The sequence below is a fragment of the Nerophis lumbriciformis genome, linkage group LG22 (genome assembly GCF_033978685.3).
Source record: "Nerophis lumbriciformis linkage group LG22, RoL_Nlum_v2.1, whole genome shotgun sequence".
Taxonomy (NCBI): domain Eukaryota; kingdom Metazoa; phylum Chordata; class Actinopteri; order Syngnathiformes; family Syngnathidae; genus Nerophis; species Nerophis lumbriciformis.
This window is the reverse complement of record NC_084569.2, coordinates 1,977,459-1,998,555: the sequence shown is the minus strand read 5'-3', so window position 1 is coordinate 1,998,555 and position 21,097 is coordinate 1,977,459. Positions and strand designations below refer to the sequence as shown.

At 36.3% G+C, this 21,097-nt stretch overlaps 1 protein-coding gene across 1 annotated transcript in view; it reads right to left on the bottom strand.

Moving 5' to 3' along the window:
* Nucleotides 1–354: 354 nt before the first annotated feature.
* LOC133615140 (caspase recruitment domain-containing protein 11) overlaps nt 355–21,097 on the bottom strand; it is an 82,335-nt gene continuing 61,592 nt past the window's right edge. The window contains exons 17-24 of the mRNA XM_061973501.2: nt 20,448–20,571; nt 20,140–20,380; nt 16,501–16,549; nt 15,919–16,024; nt 12,061–12,219; nt 11,427–11,539; nt 7,114–7,229; nt 355–2,243 (exon numbers count right to left, since the gene is read on the bottom strand). Of these exons, the coding sequence (XP_061829485.1) occupies nt 2,018–2,243; nt 7,114–7,229; nt 11,427–11,539; nt 12,061–12,219; nt 15,919–16,024; nt 16,501–16,549; nt 20,140–20,380; nt 20,448–20,571 (1,134 nt within the window). The 3' untranslated portion in view covers nt 355–2,017. The remainder of the gene's footprint in view (nt 2,244–7,113; nt 7,230–11,426; nt 11,540–12,060; nt 12,220–15,918; nt 16,025–16,500; nt 16,550–20,139; nt 20,381–20,447; nt 20,572–21,097) is intronic.

Below are 21,097 nucleotides of genomic sequence, written 5' to 3'. Positions count from 1 at the left end.
TTCTCCGCTCCGTAAAAGTGTCCATCTCTTTTCTTTTTTTTTCTTCTGTTGTGGCATATGCTGCAGGTGCCTGCTCGTTTTTCGTATGTGGGTAACAACATTTAACTATGTATATATATTTACCAATTGGTTTAACTGCCACCCGCCTGAATCTATTTAAAATCTAATTTTTTTTTATAATTTGAACCACCCGACCCGACCCGACCCACGGATAAAATCTAATTTTTTTTCATTTCATCCGCCCGATCCGCGGACTCCGCGGTTGTGCCCGCAAACCGCACATCTCTAATGCAGGTACAACACGTGGAATGAAACGATATGAAGAAGAATCTTGAACATTATTGATCAATGCCACACATTCAACTATTTCATGTGTACACCACAACTTTATTCATATTCATTTGTTACAGGCTGAGACAAAAAATGGCTATGAAATGAAAAAAATAAAATAGGTGGGATTGAATAAGCTCGGCTTCTTCCTACATGTCACGAGAAAGTGTAAATAAGTCAAGTACACACGTGGGGGATAAACTCCTAGGTTACACGCACATTTACTGATGCTTTTATCACAAATGTTTTGAAAAGTGAAAACAGTCCAGTCAAATATGAAGAATCATTCAGCCATTATTAAAATCACCTCACTTTCTGCTGTCATTCAGTGATTATTACATCTACTTTAGGTCAATTCACCTCACTTTCTGCTGTCATTCAGTGATTATTACATCTACTTTAGGTCAATTCACCTCACTTTCTGCTGTCAAGAGAAAGGTACGTTCACATTTGAGTCGATACGGCACCAACTCCTATAGGAATCGATACCAGTACTCTACGATACTGATTTTTGAAACGTTTGTCTTAATAAACGTTAAATCGCTAGTGCTAATTGATAGCATGTCTATGGCAAATACAATGTCAATTAGCATGGGGCTAGCTCATTTTTAAAGAGAGGAGCCTTGCTGTACTTTTGAGCGTTTTTTTTAATTTTTTTATTTTTAATCAGGCATGCCTGCTTTGTTGGCATGGAAAATTGCTAGGCAGTCCGGCTGAGTCCAATCTGAGTGTTTACTGCTTGTTTCCCCGCCGAGTGCTTGAGCCGGTGCCTAGTTTGCGTCTTGTAACAAGGCTAGAAAATAATCCAGGAAGTCAGGGTAAAACCTGAATTCTATTAGAACCCAAACGATAGTATAGACTAATCTTGTAATCTGATCGGTCAATGGTTTAATCTGATCGGTCAATCATTTAATGTGATCGGTCAATCGTTTAATCTGATTGGTCAATCGTTTAATCTGATTGGTCAATCGTTTAATCTGATCGGTCAATTGTTTGATCGGTCAATTGTTTAATCTGATTGGTCAATAGTTCAATCTGATCGACCAATCGTTTAATCTGATCGGCCAATAGTTTCATCTGATCAGTCAATCGTTTAATCGAATCGGTCAGTTTTTGATCGGTCAATCGTTTAATGTGATCGGTCAATCGTTTAATCTGATCGATCAATCGTTTGATCGGTCAATAGTTTAATCTGATCAGCCAATAGTTCAATCTGATCGACCAATCGTTTAATCTGATCGGTCAATAGTTTCATCTGATCGGCCAATAGTTTAATCTGATCGACCAATAGTTTAATGTGATCCGTCAATCGTTTAATCGGATCGGTCAATTGCTTGATCAGTCAATCATTTAATCTGATCAGTCAATCGGTCAATTGTTTAATCTGATTGGTCAATAGTTCAATCTGATCGGCCAATCGTTTAATCTGATCGGTCAATAGTTTCATCTGATCGGCCAATAATTTAATCTGATCGGTCAATCGTTTAATCGGATTGGTCAATTGTTTGATCGGTCAATCGTTTAATGTGATCGGTCAATAGTTTAATCTGATTGGCCAATATTTCAATCTGATCGGCCAATGGTTTAATCTGATGGGTGAATAGTTGAATTTGATGGGTGAATAGTTAGATGTGATGAAAGGAGAATTGTTCCCACCCAGGAAGTAAGAGTGTTAAGAAGCATTCTCCTACAGCCTGTCTGCTTCCAGCCAGGCTAGTGCCATCTGCTGGCGGGTGATGGCGTTGTGTATGGCGGCCAGCAGCTCCTCCGTGCAGCTCCAGGTGCTGGAGTCCAGCGTGTGGTAGAGCAGGGGCAGACTCTGCAGCTGCAGCTCCTCCGTCTGGCACACGTCCTCCATCACGCTCTCGTCAAAGCGGGGGAAGAAGGTTCTCTTTCTGGTGGAGATAAACTTTCTGTGTTCGTGGTGAGAGAAGAAAATATATTACAGCCGGACAAATGACACTTTGGCATTACAGAGTGCTTTTTTTCACAACGAGCAATATGCAAAATAACCAAAGTCACTTTTTATATATATATATATATATATATATATATATATATATATATATATATATATATATATATATATATAAACGGGGACAATTCAACTAATAAATAATTTATAGTTATTTTTAATTATATGTTTTATATAAACTATTTGACAAAAAATAGTAGGGAAATAGTTTTTTTTAATCAAATTTATATTTTAATAGTACTGTAAAAAAAGTTGTATATTAACTTTATTTGGCAGAAAATAGACATTGTTTTATTTTTAATCAAATTAAAAGTTTTATACTAACTATTTGGCAGAAAATAGAGAATATATATATATATTTTTTAAATAAAATTTATATTTTATAGTAAATTAAAATAATGTCTTATATGAACTTTATTTGGCAGAAAATAGGGATTTTTTTTTATTTTTTTAATCAAATTTATATTTGAATAGTAATTTAAAAAAGTTTTATACTAACTTTATTTGGTAGAAAATAGGGATTTTTTTTTTTAAACCAAATGTACTTTGTAATTTAAACATGTTTTATGTTAACTATTTGGCAGAAAATAGTAGGACAGCTGTTTGTTTGTTGTTGTTTTTTAAATCAAATGTATATTTTATAGTATTTAAAAAAAAAAAGTTTTACATGAACTTATTTGGCAGAAAATAGTGGGGAAATAGTTAAAAAAATAAATAATCAGATTTATATTTTAATAGTCATTTAAAAAAATGTTTTATATGAATTATTTGGCAGAAAATAGTAGGGAAATTGTTTTTATTTATAAAAAAAAAAGTATATTTTATAGTAATTTAAAAAGTTTTATATTAACTTTTTTGGCAGAAAAAAGGAAAATTGTTTTTTTTTTTTTTAAATCCAATTTATATTTTATTAGTAATTAAAAAAAAAGATGCTATATATTAACTTTATTTGGCAGAAAATTGTAGGGAAATTGTTTTTTTTAATCAAATGTATATTTTATAGTAACATATATATATATTTTTTTATTTGGCAGAAAATAGTTTTTTTGTTTTTTTTTAAATCAAATTTATATTTTAATAGTACATTCAAATATGTTTTATATTAATTTTATTTGGCAGAAAATAATAGGGAATTTTTTAAAAATCAAATTTATATTTTTATAGTACATTTAAAAAAATATATGTTTTGGCAGAAAATAGTAAAGACATTGTTTTTTTAAATGAAATTTATATTTTAATAGTACTTAAAAAAAAGTTGTATATTAACTTTATTTGGCAGAAAATAGTAGAGAAATAGTTTTTTTTTTTTTTTTAAATCAAACTTATATTTGAATAGTAATTAAAAAAAAGTTTTATACCAACTTTATTTGGCAAAAATAGGGAATTTTTTTTTAAAATGAAATTTATATTTTATGGTACATTTAAAAACATGTTTTATATTAACTTTATTTGGCAGAAAATACTAGGGATTTATTTAAAAAAAAAATCAAATTTATATTTGAATTGTAATTTAAAAAAAGTTTTATACTAACTTTATTTGGTAGAAAATAGTAGGGATTTTTTTTAACCAAATGTATAATTTAAGACTAATTTAAACATGTTGCATATTAACTATTTGGCAGAAAATAGTAGGAACATTTTTTAAATCAAATGTATATTTTATAAATAAAAAAATATATATATATATATGTTTTATATGAACTTTATTTGGCAAAAAATAGTAGGGACACTTTTTTTTGTAATTTTTTAAACAAATGTATATTTTAATAGTGATTTAAACAAATGTTTTATATTAATTATTTCGCAGAAAATAGTATGGAAATTGTTTTTATTTATTTAAAAATAATCTAATGTATATTTTATAGTAATGAAAAAAATTGTATATTAACTTTTTTGGCAGAAAATAGGACAGTTGTTTTGTTTTTTTAAATCCAATTTACATTTTATCAGTAATTTAAAAAAAAAAGGTTTATATGACCTTTATTTGGCAGAAAATAGTGGGGAAATTGTTTTAAAAAAAATCTGATTTATATTTTAATAGTAATTTAAAACAATGTTTTATATTAATTATTAGGCAGAAAATAGTAGGGAGATTGTTTTTATTTAAATGTATATTTTATAGTAATTTTAAGAAAGTTTTATATTAACCTTTTTGGCAGAAAATAGGAAAATTGTTTGTTTTAAAAAAAATCCAAATGATATTTTATTAGTAATTTTATAAAAGATATGTGCTATATATTAACTTTATTTGGCAGAAAATAGGGAAATTGTTCTTTTAATCAAATTTACATTTTCATAGTACATACATTTTTTTCGTATATTAACGTTATTTGGCAGAAAATAGTAGGGGATTTTTTTTTTTAATCAAATGTATATGTTTTATATTAACTATTTGGCAGAAAATAGGGAATTTTTTTTTTAAATCAAATTTATATTTTTATAGTACATTAAAATATGTTTTATATTAATTTTATTTCGCAGAAAATAGTAGGGACATTTCTTTTAATCAAATTTATATTTTTATAGTACATTTAAAAAAATAAATTAAAATAGTAGTAGAAAATAGTGAAAACATTGTTTTTTTAATCAAATTTGTTTTTATAGTATTTCTTTAAATATATGTTTTATATTAACTTTGACATTTTTTTAAATCAAATTTATATTTTAAAAGTACTTAAAAAAGTTTTATATTAGCTTTATTTGGCAGAAAATGTTAGAGAAATAGTTAAGTTTTTTTTAAATCAAATACATATTTGAAAAGTAATTTAAAAAAAAAGTTTTATACCAACTTTATTTGGCAGAAAATAGGGAAATTGTTCTTTTTTTAATCTAATTTATATTTTATAGTACATTTAAAAACATGTTTTATACTAACTTTATTTGGTAGAAAATAGTAGGGATTTTTTTTTTCAAATGTATAATTTAATAGTAATTTAAACATGTTGCATATTAACTATTTGGCAGAAAATAGTAGGAACATTTTTAAAATAAAATTTATATTTTATACAATTTTTAAAAATACATTTGTTTTATATGAACTTTATTTGGCAGAAAATAGTAGGAAAATAATTGTTTTGAAATGAAATTTACATTTTTATAGTACATTAAAAAATGTTGTATATTAACTTAATTTAACACAAAATAGTAGGGAATTTAAAAAAAATCAAATTTATATTTTTAGAGTATTTCTTTAAATATGTTTTATGTTAACTTTATTTGGCAGAAAATAGTGGGGAAATAGATTTTTTTAATGAAATGTATATTTTTATAGTATTTAAAAAAATATTTGTTTTGTATTACCTTTATTTGGCAGAAAATAGTAGAGATATAGTTTTTTTTAACAAATGTATATTTTTATAGTAATGTTTTAAAAAAAAAGTTTTACATTAACTTTATTTGGGCAGAAATATCAGGGAAATGTTTTTTTATTCAAATGCATATTTTTATAGTATTTTAAAACTGAACTAATAGCCTCTTCTGGTTGCAGCTAAGTAATGCACTTTATCGATCACCCGTCAAATAAACCATAAAAAAAGAAATGCCTGTGCCTGGTAATTACATATTTTAAAAAGGCTTGACATTTGATCAAATGTTTATAGAGTAATTTGGCAAATTAATATTCCTTTACTGGAGTCATTATTCTAATAATAAAAAATAATTAATAATCAATTATTAATATTAGGGATGTCCGATCAACATTTTTGGCTTCTGATACGATCCAAATTCAGGTCCAGATTCGATACTTTGACAATAGATTACAAAAGTGATTTAAAATACAAACAAAAAAAGTAACACAATAACACATTTTTATAAAGCTTATCTTATTGAATGTAGAATTTGCTAGCATTCTTTTTAATCAGATGATGTAATAGGTGTGTGGTATTAAATGCGTCATATAATTTAACAAAATAAAGTGAATCATAGTCAATAACTAAACAAAAGCAAAACCACTATTGGCTCTCATTTTTATCATTTGGGTTTTGAACTCCAAACGTTCCTGTATCCAAAGACTTACTCCCTGAATTTGTAAACAATCACAAATATTTTGTAATATTCAAAACAACAAAAATATTGTTCTAATCACTTTAATATTTCTAATCAAAACATATGTTGTTAATGCGTGGTGATGAAAATCACTAAAAGAGTTGACCTGCTTAGCTATAGTGCACCTTTACAGGGCTGAGGTCATGTTGCTCATCGAGAAAAAAAAGATTTTCAAATCATTCTCGATTGATAATCGGTTAAAAAAAAAAATCCAAAATCGATAAAAAAATAAAATCAATTATTTGTTTTTTTTTGTTTAAATCTGTCCTGTACAGCCACTCAGGCAAAATGTATTTGATTGTTTGTTTTTTTTGTATTTATTTATTTATTGTTTTTATCTGTCCTGTCCAGCCACTCAGACAAATCACATTATTGATGTAGATGATCTATATCTGCTGTACAAGTGTGGGATACTTCTCTTGTTGCATTATTTGGTAGAAATGTATTCAACAAAACCAGTTTTATAGAAATACACCAGAGCTGTTTATCTATTTTATGGAGGAATGTAGTTATTCATAGAACTGGCACACCAAAGTATTGATTTTGAATAGCGAATCGTTTTGAATCGAATCATTAGCCCCAATAATTGAATTGAATCGTACGGTGCCCAAAGATTCACAGCTCTGGTTGTTCATCTTTAAATGAATAATCCATCCATTATTCTTATGCATTTTGCATCCCCCAATCAACAATCAATGTCATAGATTAATTGATTCCTATGGCAATGCCTGAAAATGATACCAAAGCAGTAAAAGTGTCCCAACCTCAGCTTCTTGCGTTTTTTAGTCTTGGGGAGGATGTGGATGACAATGGGGCAAATGTCTTGTCTCAGCAAAGCCTCCACACAGGACAGTCCCAGCTCCAACAAGCAATGTTTGTCCTAAAGCACACACAAAAACACCTGAGTCATACCAGTAATACTAGTTATGGCTCGCACCATATTGAAACATGAGTGAGTGTACACTGCCTTCCGCCCGATTGTAGCTGAGATAGGCTCCAACGCCCCCCGCGACCCCGAAGGGAATAAGCGGTAGAAAATGGATGGATGGATATTTCAAGTCTTCTCACTCATTCAATGATGAATAGGGGTATTTTTCCCAGATACTGTACGTCGTTCGTAACCCGCAGCTCGCTTAGCTTAGCTAACATCCGACTAAATGCTACGTGTGCAACAGAATAAAAGAGGCTTTGATTCAAACGTACTAGTGTGAAAATGCCGTGAACGCACCAACATGTACCAGGTGATGGCGTTAAAAGTCATGTCTGATCGTCTCACGGTTGCTATCCAGGCTAATAATCGTCTCTTTATTAGCTCACAAACCCGACTTCCTTGGCTTTGCTTCTACGCTGGAAATGATACCAATCTCACCAAATCTTTTTGTTCCTGAAGCGACCTCGGCAACCATTGTGGCAGTTATTTATTTGGAACTTGTTGAAAATACAACTTTTGGACGGTGTCTTGCATTATACCCAAGATGCTGATTTGATGCAGTGATGCATTGAGTTTCCACGTCACACTTTGAAGCTCTATATTAGTGAAAAAACAACAACTTTTGTGATGCAAAAGAGCGACCTTTCTGTCATGATAATTGTTCAAATAGAGCATTATGGTATTGTGTGGCAAATCGATGACTGTGGAACTACCAGCCCAAACTCAGCATGGGCTTAGGGTTAGATTTTACAGTAAAGAATCGCCCACCTTAGCATTCCAGTCAGTTGTAAAAAAAAATAAAAATGGCAGAGAAGAAGCATCTGTGAGCGGAAAGTGTCATGTCTGTGTGATCATGTTTTGTTTTGGTTATGTTCGGTTTGGTTTTTGGACTCTGTGCACTCTTGTTTGTTTTGTTTCCATGACAACCCATTAGTTTCCACCTGTTCTCATGTCACGCACCTGATTCATTTGGACTCACACACCTGTCATTAATCATGTTCAAGACTATTTAAGCCGATAGTTGCCAGGAAGTCAAACTGGCGACATTAACTCTGTTTAACTTCTACTACCCATGTTACCCATGCTACCATAGTTCCATGCCAAGTGAGTTTTGTCTATTTTCATGTTCCAAGTAACTTTTTGTTTATTGTCCATAGTTTTGCCTTTGTGGTAGTTTTTGTTTCTTAGCCAAGTTTATCTCTGCCTTGAGCGCACTTTTTGTTTGTACCCTTTTTGTAGTTAGTGTTAAAATAAAATGATGTCCTTACCTTCACGCCATGTCCACTTCTATTCTTGCATCTCGGGAAAACAAACACCCCATAGTCCACGTCGTTATGACAGAATGTCGCCAGCCTGACTTCCTGGCAACTATCGGCTTAAATAGTCTTGAACATGATTAATGACAGGTGTGTGAGTCCATATGAATCAGGTGCGTGACATGAGGACAGGTGAAAACTAATGGGTTGTCATGGAAACAAAACAAACAAGAGTGCACTAAGAGTCCAAAAACCAAACCGAAACAAAACATGATCACATAGACATGACAGAAAGTTCCTAACTCCTGCTATTTGCTGGAGGCTAAATTGTGAGCCTTTTAAAAATGGTTGCATCTCAACAGTTGTTTTCCCCCTAAGATAGGGCAGGACCATTCTTGCCCGGGCACGCCCTTTTTGTTTAGGAAGATAAATAGTTGGTGTTTTGGCAACGCCATTGCCGGTCCAAAGCGTGGATGAGAAAGGAGGAGGGTTGGGCGTGAGGCCAGCAACCCCAACCCGTAAAAACCTCCTTTGCTGCAGAAACGACAACAAGTAATAGAAATCTACCTGGCAGAAGAACGAAAGCTGTCCTGGCACAAAGAGATCGAAGAGCAGACGTTCTGTTGCCCAAAAGCAACATCCGAGTTGGATGTTGGAATGTAAGAACTCTATACCAGACAGGGAAATTAGGACAAACAAGAAGAGAGATTAATGTTTAGAATTTGGGCTTACTCTGGGTCATTGTAGCAAGACGGATCAAAACTGGGAAGCAAAAACTCAACCCCAAGAAAAGTATCTGGTCGGGAAGAAATGATGACATCACCAAGAGGGAGTTGCTCTTATCATCAAGAACCATACCAGCACGCTGCTACCGTCAGTGAACGCCTACTAAATGTGAGGCTAAATCCTTAATGTGGAAAGTTCTCTGTATTGGTAGCAAGTGCACCCACCACAATGCAGACGAGGATGACAAAGATGAATTTTACAGTGCACATCAGGCATCACCGGAGAATATTCCAAGGCACAATGTCCTCTTTCAGATGGGAGACTTTATTGCAAGAGTTGGCAACAACAATTCCAATTGAAAGAGAATCATGGGTCACCGTGAGCTAGGTACAGCTGGGGTACGGCTCATCCGTCTCTGTGAAGGGAATGACCCGGCCATTGGTGGTACTCTATTCACACACAAGAATATTCACGAGCAGACAAATTGACCACATTATTATAAATAACAAAAACATTCTCTACAGGATGTACGGGTGATACGCAATACAGATGTTGGCAGCGACCACAACCTTGTGGTTTGAAATGTACACCTTAAATTAAGGAAGGCCAAAATTGGGAACAGCAGGAATCAGCGCTTTGATGTTGCTAAGCTCACAGATCCAGAAAAGGAGGAGGATTTCAATATCTTATTGAAGAAAATATTCAGTGTTCTTCAAGACGAAGCAACTACACCACTGATATCAATCAATGATTCTAACACAGCTCTGAGCCAAACAGCAAAGGAGATCATCGCATTCAGAAAAAGTGCAGAATCCGAGTGGATATCTAGTGACAGGTAAAAAAGGCCATTGATTAAAGGAAATCACTCAAGAAGAGAATCTTCGACTCCGAATCACCAAGGCTTAAGGAGAGGTTTTCTTCCCAGTATAGAGAGAAGGACAGGGAGGAAAGACTGACAGTCTTTGATGAGCAGTTTGCTGCTCATCAAAGACGTGAAAATGGTGTACGAGATCACAAAGAAATGACGGGGGGGGGGGGGGGGGGGGGGACGGAAATTCCTTGTTTCGCCTCAAGCGCCAAACGGCCCAGAAGAGGACTGAGTGAGTGAGTTTGGCACTAGCTTCTAAACTGGATTCAACCAATCTTAAGTCTAAGACTAGATTTGACCAATCTTAAATCTAAGACTAGATTTGACCAATCTTAAATCTAAGACTAGATTTGACCAATCTTAAGTCTAAAACTAGATTTGACCAATCTTAAGTCTAAAACCAGATTTGACCAATCTTGAATCTAAAACCAGATTTGACCAATCTTAAATCTAAGACTAGATTTGACCAATCTTAAGTCTAAGACTGGATCTGACCAATCTAAGTCTAAGACTGGATCTGACCAATCTAAGTCTAAAACTGGATCTGACCAATCTAAGTCTAAGACTGGATCTGACCAATCTAAGTCTAAGACTGGATCTGAGCAATCTAAGTATAAAACTAGATCTGACCATTCTAAGTCTAAGACTAGATCTCAACAATCTACGTCTAAGACCCTAGATAATCTAAGTCTATGAGCATTAACAGATTAGGCCTACTTGGATCAGAGGCGAAGCATCTTCTAAGACCACCTGAACAGTCCAGTTGAGATCCCACTGGACTATTTTTCAAAATAAAATGTATATCAAAATGTCCTCCACATCCTTGTGTGAGGCTCTCAGTGAAAAAAAGGTTGAACACCCCGTTTCTAAATAAAACTTAAAAAAAGGTACAATTCCAAAGTGTGGGATTCTTTTGATCATACTTCGCCATAAAAAGTAAATGTTTTTCTTTTCCTATTTATCATATGGCTCATTGGCGAGAGGTGCGTGTTTCCTTCTGCTTTCTGCGCAGCTATTCGTTAACAAAGTTGAAAAAAAAACACTTATTTGATAACTTTTCATTTTATGTGCATGTCAAATGTAATGCCTTTTTTAATCCAGCAGATGGCGGATGATCATTATGAAACACTAACACAGTATCAGTGCCAATACAGGTAGTGAGTGAGCCACACACTCACTGAGGCGTTATTTACACTAAAGTAATTACTAGCATGGTTACAGTATCTGGCATGTCACTAGCTGTGTTTTTAACATTTTATGGCCAAACGTAGACAAAGTATGTTTTGTTTGAATCACCTGGCTGATGGCGTCCTGGATGGATTGAAGCCGAATGCCCAACGCTGGCTCTTCATCGTCGGAATCCAATAAGAATATTGTCTTGTCACTCCTCTCAGATGTCGGGATGGTCTCTAGAAGTGGGGTTGGAGAGGAGTGTGAGCGCCGTGCTGCATCGTGTTTCAACCTGGGCTCAGACCTGGTACACAGGAGTTGTACTGACCCGGTACACAGGTGTTGTACTGACCCGGTACACAGGTGTTGTACTGACCTGGTACACAGGTGTTGTACTGACCTGGTACACAGGGGTTGTACTGACCTGGTACACAGGTGTTGTACTGACCTGGTACACAGGTGTTGTACTGACCTGGTACACAGGTGTTGTACAGACCTGGTACACAGGTGTTGTACTGACCTGGTACACAGGTGTTGTACTGACCTGGTACACAGGTGTTGTACTGACCTGGTACACAGGTGTTGTACTGACCTGGTACACAGGGGTTGTACTGACCTGGTACACAGGTGTTGTACTGACCTGGTACACAGGTGTTGTACTGACCTGGTACACAGGTGTTGTACTGACCTGGTACACAGGTGTTGTACTGACCTGGTACACAGGTGTTGTACTGACCTGGTACACAGGTGTTGTACTGACCTGGTACACAGGTGTTGTACTGCAAACACGACTCCACACGCTTCAGGAGTCTCTCAATGAGGCCGCGGGAGAGGAGAGAGGGCGAGAAGATGACGGGCCGCTTGGTGTGGACCTTCATCGGCTGCACCAGGCTGTAAGGAATGAAGTGATCTTCATGCCCTGGTAACACACACACACACACACACACACACACACACATCAACACTTGGTACGGGGTGACCATACACACATCTTGGGAGACCATTGGGACAAAAATATTTGGCCAGGACCCGAAAGCCAACTGCATATAAAATAACAATGTACATGTACACATACGTATATAAGTGTATAAGCGCGCCTACATAGGATATATAATCAATATTTCATATAATTGAATATTAAGAGTATTGACTGCTACCTTGTTTACTTGCGTGATGACCTCCTTAAAGTTTTGTAATCAATCAGAAGTATTATTGTGGCAAAATTATTTGCAAACGTGTAATCCAATTTGCGTGCGTGAACTAATTTGTGTGTTTGTATATCAATCCGAGTGTGTGTAATCAGATCTGCGTACGTGTGTTTCACATCCACAAAGTTCAGTGAGCAGGTTGTGTTATGTGTGTTGACTTTTTCTCTTAGATTTTTTGCACCATGAGTGGGACATTTCAGGTGATATTTCAGTTTTTTTCAAGTTTTGCAGTGATTATTTACAGATTTGTCAGGTTATTTAAGTAGTTCCAACGCCTTTAGCACCGCTAGTGCACAAAGCACTTAAAGTGGAACTGCACTCTTTTTGGAATGTTGCCTATTGTTCACATCATTATGAGAGACAAGAACACAAGTCTTTTTTTTTTTTTTTGGAGGGATTTTAAAGATGGTAAAAAACACTTGGAAGATGTGACTAATGGTAGTCACTGTTGTAGCTTTCAAAGTCTCTGAAACAACTTCAAAACCCTCCATCAATGTTTTACATACACACTGCAGGTATACAGTACAGTATATATAATGTAGTAACACACACCTTCATAACAATATGTAATATGTACAATATACACACTGCAAGTATATATATAATGTAGTAACAGACACCTTCATAACAATATGTAATATGTACAATATACACACTGCAAGTATATATATAATGTAGTAACAGACACCTTCATAACAATATGTAATATGTACAATATACACACTGCAAGTATATATATATAATGTAGTAACAGACACCTTCATAACAATATGTAATATGTACAATATACACACTGCAAGTATATATATATAATGTAGTAACACACACCTACATAACAATATGTAATATGTACAATATACACACTGCAAGTATATATATAATGTAGTAACACACACCTACATAACAATATGTAATATGTACAATATTTACCCTATTTTGATCATTTTAATCAATGCCAGGACTGGTTTCTTCAGTGCATTGATTTCCGTTTCTATAGCAACACACTTCTGACTTCTGGCAACAAATGTGTGTTCCTACTTCCAGAAACAAAGGCGAGTGTGTGTTCTAATCATGGCAGACTTGGTAACAGACAATGAAGACAACTATGATTGGACAAATGAGGATTCACAACTTTATCTTTCTGAAGCTGAATATACAGAGGATGAACTACTGCCTATAGAATCGAGCACGAAGGAAGAGTGAGACGTTGGAGCAGACGGAAGCCGAGAGAGTGAGGTGAAAGTGACTCGAAGCCGCAAAATGTGGAATTTGAAGCCATGCTAATTTGACATAAATGGACTGCTTACCCAAAAAACTGATAAAAACATCCCTGGCCAGCTGGACCAAACAGACAAGTGTCCATGGAGTGAGTCACACTTTATATTGATCATGATACCACTCCATCCAGCTGTATAATCACTCGCCATACAGCAATAAATGACATCTGCCTATTACCTGACACCTGACATGTTAGCTACTTCTCTTTCTTTATAATGTTTATAATGTCTATTTTCTATTTCCTGCTGGATCTACTCTCTGTTTTATGCTGCTGCTGTCACATATACTGTAATATTGTACATGTGTTGTATATATTGTATATATGTTATAGACATAATATAATATATCTGTATATATATAATTCTGTACACATATTATGTATATATTCGTATATATGTTAGATTTTTTATCGCTATATTAGTCTATTTATACCTGCATTGTCCTTTCCATCCTTACACTTTCCATCATTGTAACTGAGCTACTGTGTTGAACAATTTCCCTTGTGGATCATTAAAGTTTGTCTAAGTGTAAGTCTAAGTCTATACACGCAGCACGTCATGTGTGTAAATACAACTACACTACATACACTGGCTGTGTACCAACAAAAGATGAAATAATACTTTCCAGATAGTGTAATATGATTGTTCACTCAGTACAGATTGTTGTGCTATCACAGTGTTGTGTGTTACAAACTCAAACATGTTTCATGCTGACGTAGAAGCTAGCTTATCTCTTGCCAAAGTTAGCTTTTACGGCTAATACCTTAGCACACCAATGTGTTAGTACGCTAGAAAAATAGTTCCTCAGTGTTCTCTCTTACAATAACAATGTTGCTACAGTTGGTTATTATACAATTTACACAACGTAAATGAAGTATTGTTGGCACTTTTTGAATGTATTTAAAGTGATTTAGAGGTAGAACTGATTGTTCTCATTAGCTGCATTGTTAGCTACCTAGAACACGTTGATTTTGACATGTTAGAATGCAAAAAAACAACCTTTAGTCTTCTTGTCTCTCATAATGATTGTGATCGATAGGCAAACATTCCAAAAAGAGTGCACTTCCTCTTTAATCCTTGGCTGACATGCAGGCACACATGCCTGAAAACTAACCAAGAAATAGCAACATGTTTTGGCTTGTGTTCTGCCATGGAGACAACACACCTTGACACCTTTTCATCTGCTCACACCCATATACCTCCACTTCTGACACCTTTTCATCTGCTCACACCCATATACCTCCACTTCTGACACCTTTTCATCTGCTCACACCCATATACCTCCACTCTTGACACCTTTTCATCTGCTCACACCCATATACCTCCACTTCTGACACCTTTTCATCTGCTCACACCCATATACCTCCACTTCTGACACCTCAACAACCATCTGGTCACACCCATATACCTCCACTTCTGACACCTCAACAACCATCTGGTCACACCCATATACCGCCACTTCTGACACCTCAACAACCATCTGGTCACATCCATATACCGCCACTTCTGACACCTCAACAACCATCTGGTCACACCCATATACCTCCACTTCTGACACCTCAACAACCATCTGGTCACACCCATATACCTCCACTTCTGACACCTCAACAACCATCTGGTCACACCCATATACCGCCACTTCTGACACCTCAACAACCATCTGGTCACACCCATATACCTCCACTTCTGACACCTCAACAACCATCTGGTCACACCCATATACCTCCACTCTTGACACCTCAACAACCATCTGGTCACACCCATATACCTCCACTTCTGACACCTCAACAACCATCTGGTCACACCCATATACCTCCACTCTTGACACCTCAACAACCATCTGGTCACACCCATATACCTCCACTCTTGTCACCTTTTCATCTGCTCACACCCATATACCTCCACTCCTGTCACCTTTTCATCTGCTCACACCCATATACCTCCACTCTTGTCACCTTTTCATCTGCTCACACCCATATACCTCCACTCTTGTCACCTTTTCATCTGCTCACACCCATATACCTCCACTCCTGTCACCTTTTCATCTGCTCACACCCATATACCTCCACTCTTGACACCTCAACAACAATGAAGGTATGAAAAAGGAAGGTGTTGTTTTTGTGTTGCTCTCACGTTTGTTCAGCGTGTAAAGAACCTGCTGCTGTTTGGGGGTCACTCCATGACAGCTGGGGTCCACAGCCTGGACCAGTCTAACACGAGCACACGACTTCTCCTTGAACTGCATGACAGCATGAATAGGTTGTATTACAACTACATGGAGACAATGACAACATGAATAGTTTATATTACAACTACATGGAGACAATGACAGCATGAATAGTTTATATTGTAATTACATGGAGACGATGACAACATGAATAGTTTATATTGTAATTACGTGGAGACGATGACAACATGAATAGTTTATATTGTAATTACGTGGAGACGATGACAACATGAATAGTTTATATTGTAATTACATGGAGACGATGACAACATGAATAGTTTATATTGTAATTACATGGAGACGATGACAACATGAATAGTTTATATTATAACTACATGGAGACGATGACAACATGAATAGTTTATATTGTAATTACATGGAGACGATGACAACATGAATAGTTTACATTATAATTACATGGAGACGATGACAACATGAATAGTTTATATTGTAATTACATGGAGACGATGACAACATGAATAGTTTACCTTCTGTTTGAAGTTCTTCTGCACCAGGAACATCAGCAGCTGCTGTGCTCTACATGAAGTAATGACATGAGAAGTTATTTTCATGTTCATAGGAGAAATAATTCCTTATTTAGCTCGGTTCTTAAACTTCTTTCCACCTACTAGTACCTCATATAACACCTGGTTCTCCAAGTAACACCTCAGGAAGCACTTGGTTCTCCAAGTATCACCTCAGATAACACTTGGTTCTCCAAGTAGCACCTCAGATAACACTTGGTTCTCCAAGTAGCACCTCAGATAACACTTGGTTCTCCAAGTAGCACCACAGACAACACCTGGTTCTCCAAGTAGCACCTCAGGAAGCACTTGGTTCTCCAAGTAGCACCACAGTTAACACTTGGTTCTCCAAGTAGTACCTCTGGAAGCACTTGGTTCTCCAAGTAGCACCACAGTTAACACTTGGTTCTCCAAGTAGTACCTCTGGAAGCACTTGGTTCTCCAAGTAGCACCACAGACAACACCTGGTTCTCCAAGTAGCACCTCAGATAACACCTGGTTCTCCAAGTAGCACCTCAGACAACACCTGGTTCTCCAAGTAGCACCTCAGATAACACCTGGTTCTCCAAGTAGCACCTCTAGTGGTACGCAGGCTCCATCTAGTGGTACTATGTGTTCCACTAGTGGTACGCAGGCTCCATCTAGTGGTACTATGTGTTCCACTAGTGGTACTATGTGTTCCACTAGTGGTACTATGTGTGCCACTAGTGGTGCTATGTGTGCCACTAGTGGTACTATGTGTGCCACTAGTGGTACTATGTGTGCTACTAGTGGTACTATGTGTGCTACTAGTGGTACTATGTGTGCCACTAGTGGTACGCCAAATAATCTCTTATTAAAATAGTGTTTTATTTCCCTATATTCCACCCCAGTGTTACTGTTCAAACTGTGTGTCATGTTACAGTTGTTAAAAACATCAAATATACTTGTTAAATAAAACCGCTGCCTCGTTTTTAATGTCAATTATATTTATGTAGCGCTTTTCTCTAGAGAATCAAAGCTCTTTACATAGTGAAACCCATGAGCTCCATCTTTAAGTGACATGTAAAGCAGTGTGGGTGGCACTGAGAGCAGGTGGGTCAAGTGTCCTGCCCAAGGAAACTACGGCAGTGACTTGGGTGGTGGAAGCAGTAATCAAACCTGGAACCCAACCAAGTTACGCCACTCCATAATGAATATTTAGTCCTACTACGCTACTGTATTTTAATGTTGGCCATTATGGTGCTACTTGAAGAGACATGTTTTCTGAGGTGGTATTGGTGACAATCATTGGTACTTTAACTTTTATTTATATATATATATATATATATATATATATATATATATATATATATATATATATATACACACACATATATATATATACACACATTCATAGATGTATGTATATAGAATTGTGTATATATGTATATAAACACATACATATATACATACTCACATACAGTATATACATACATACATTCACATATACAATACATATATATATATATATATATATATATATATATATATATATATATATATATATATATGTGTCCTGGGCATGACGTTGAAGTGCATCCGGCAGTGGAGGCTCCTCTATGGGGTCTTGGGGCACTAGGAGCTTAACCCCTTTACTACTGTTACCCCAGGTGGCCCTTGGCAAAGGCCTAGTACCTGACTGCCTCCTAGCCAGGGAAACAGTGAAAACCTCAACGGCGGAGCAGGCAGAAGACGGTAGATTTAAGAACTACCACAACGGCTGCGATGGCGGAAGAAGGCTGCAGCACAAAAGGGTCCCCAGTCGTCTTGGACTCCATGCCACTGGACCCTGACCCAATTTCTGTCAAGGATGGTGTGGTGACTGTCTGTGCACCAGTCTCCCCACGTTGAACTAAGTCACGCACAGGCATCCTCCATAAAGGGATACACCCCTACCAGGAGGATCCTCATACTTGTTCGAGTGACCACCGATGATGACATACATATATACAGTACATACATAATTATATACATAAAAAGATTCATATATACATAAACATACATATACATATATATACATATATACATCTAAACATATATACATGCATATAAACATATATACATACAAACATATATGTATATATATATATATATATATATATATATATATATACACACACACACATAAACTTATATATATAAACATAAATACGAATATATGCAGCATGACAATGCTCAGCCCCATTAACATATATATATATGTATATATATATATATATATATATATATATATATATATATATATATATATATATATATATATAATGTTAATGGGGCTGGGCATTGTCATGCTGCATATATACGTATTTATGTCCGGCACTAATACACCCCCATTCCATCACAGATGCTGGCTTTTGTACTTTGCGTGGATAACAGTCTGGATGGTTCGCTTCCCCTTTGGTCCGGATGACACCATGTCGAATATTTCCAAAAACAATTTGAAATGTGGACTCGTCAGACCACAGAACACTTTTCCACTTTGCATGAGTCCATCTTAGATGATCTCGGGCCCAGAGAAGCCGGCGGCGTTTCTGGATGTTGTTGATAAATGGCTTTGGCTTTGCATAGTAGAGCTTTAACTTGCACTTACAGATGTAGCGACCAACTGTATTTAGTGACAGTGGTTTTCTGAAGTGTTCCTGAGCCCATGTGGTGATATCCTTTAGAGATTGATGTCAGTTTTTGATACAGTGCCGTCTGAGGGATGGAAGGTCACGCTCATTCAATGTTGGTTTCCGGCCATGCTGCTTACGTGGAGTGATTTCTCCAGATTCTCTGAACCTTTTGATGATATTATGGAGCGTAGATGTTGAAATCCCTACATTTCTTGCAATTGCACTTTGAGAAACGTTGTTCTTAAACTGTTTGACTATTTGCTCACGCAGTTGTGGACAAAGTGGTGACCCTCGCCCCATCCTTTCTTGTGAAAGACTGAGCATTTCATAGAATCTACTTTTATACCCAATCATGGCACCCACCTGTTCCCAATTAGCCTGTTCACCTGTGGGATGTTCCAAATAAGTGTTTGATGAGCATTCAACTTTATCAGTATTTATTGCCACCTTTCCCAACTTCTTTGTCACGTGTTGCTGCCATCAAATTCTAAAGTTAATGATTATTTGCAAAAAAAAAAAGAAGAAAGTTTATGAGTTTGAACATCAAATATGTTGTCTTTGTAGCATATTCAACTGAATATGGCTTGAAAATGATTTGCAAATCATTGTATTCCGTTTATATTTACATCTAACAATTTCCCAACTCATATGGAAACGGGGTTTGTATATATACATACATATATACACGCATATATATATATATACATACATATATAAATATATATATATCTACACATACATATACACACACACACACACATATACATTTACATATAAATATACATATACACCAATATTTATACATACACAGAAATACTACTCTCAATATTATGGATTGCAGTTCACTTCGGAGACTAGAATTGTTATATTGTGTACATAATTACTGCAAGAGTCAAATACTACTGTCAATATGATGGATTGTAGTTATAAGACACATTAGAAGAATACATTGACATGCAGGACTCACCTGTCATAGTTGGGCATGTCCCCGGCCTGCAGGGGGCTGGCAGAGTCCGGGTCCACCAGACAGCAGCGCCAGCTGTACTTGCCATTGTGCCTGGTGTCTGTCACGTGGATGATGTCATCACAGGACACACCCAGGTACGACGGGTCGCAGAGAGCCTCCATGTTGAGATTGACCCGCACGTAAAAGGAGTCGCCGCCATTGAAAGTGGACAGGGAGATGCGGGCGCACAGCCTGGCGTAGGCTGAGGACAGGAAGTGGCCGAGTGTCAGGCAAAGTGGGCAAGACCCGGTGGGTGCGTGCAGACTCACCCTCCTGGTTGCTCTGGTGTTTGAGCGCTGAAGGTTCCGTCCACCACTGCAGACTCAGGTGTGCCACCTCGGCGGTGCACTGGCTGAACACCACGCTGCCACCGCCCAAAAGAACTCGCTCCAGCTGGACATGGCACATACCACACCTTGTCAGCAACCGTGGACATGACACATACCACACCTTGTCAGCAACCGTGGACATGACACATACCACACCTTGTCAGCAACCGTGGACATGGCACATACCACACCTTGTCAGCAACCGTGGACATGACACATACCACACCTTGTCAGCAACCGTGGACATGGCACATACCACACCTTGTCAGCAACCGTGGACATGGCACATACCACACCTTGTCAGCAACCGTGGACATGACACATACCACACCTTGTCAGCAACCGTGGACATGACACATACCACACCTTGTCAGCAACCGTGCCGGTCAAAGAAGATCACCACAATTAGCATCATTATTGGGCCTCTAAAATATACCTTTCTTAACAGCAGTCCTCAGTTGTAATTCAGTTTTCCACCACTTGTGGCAGTAATGACAAAATCAAACAGACAAAAGACATCTGGAGCTAAAGTCATACAAAAGTTTCTTTAGTGCAACAATGATGACTAAAGCGGTGAGGCTGTATTTTAC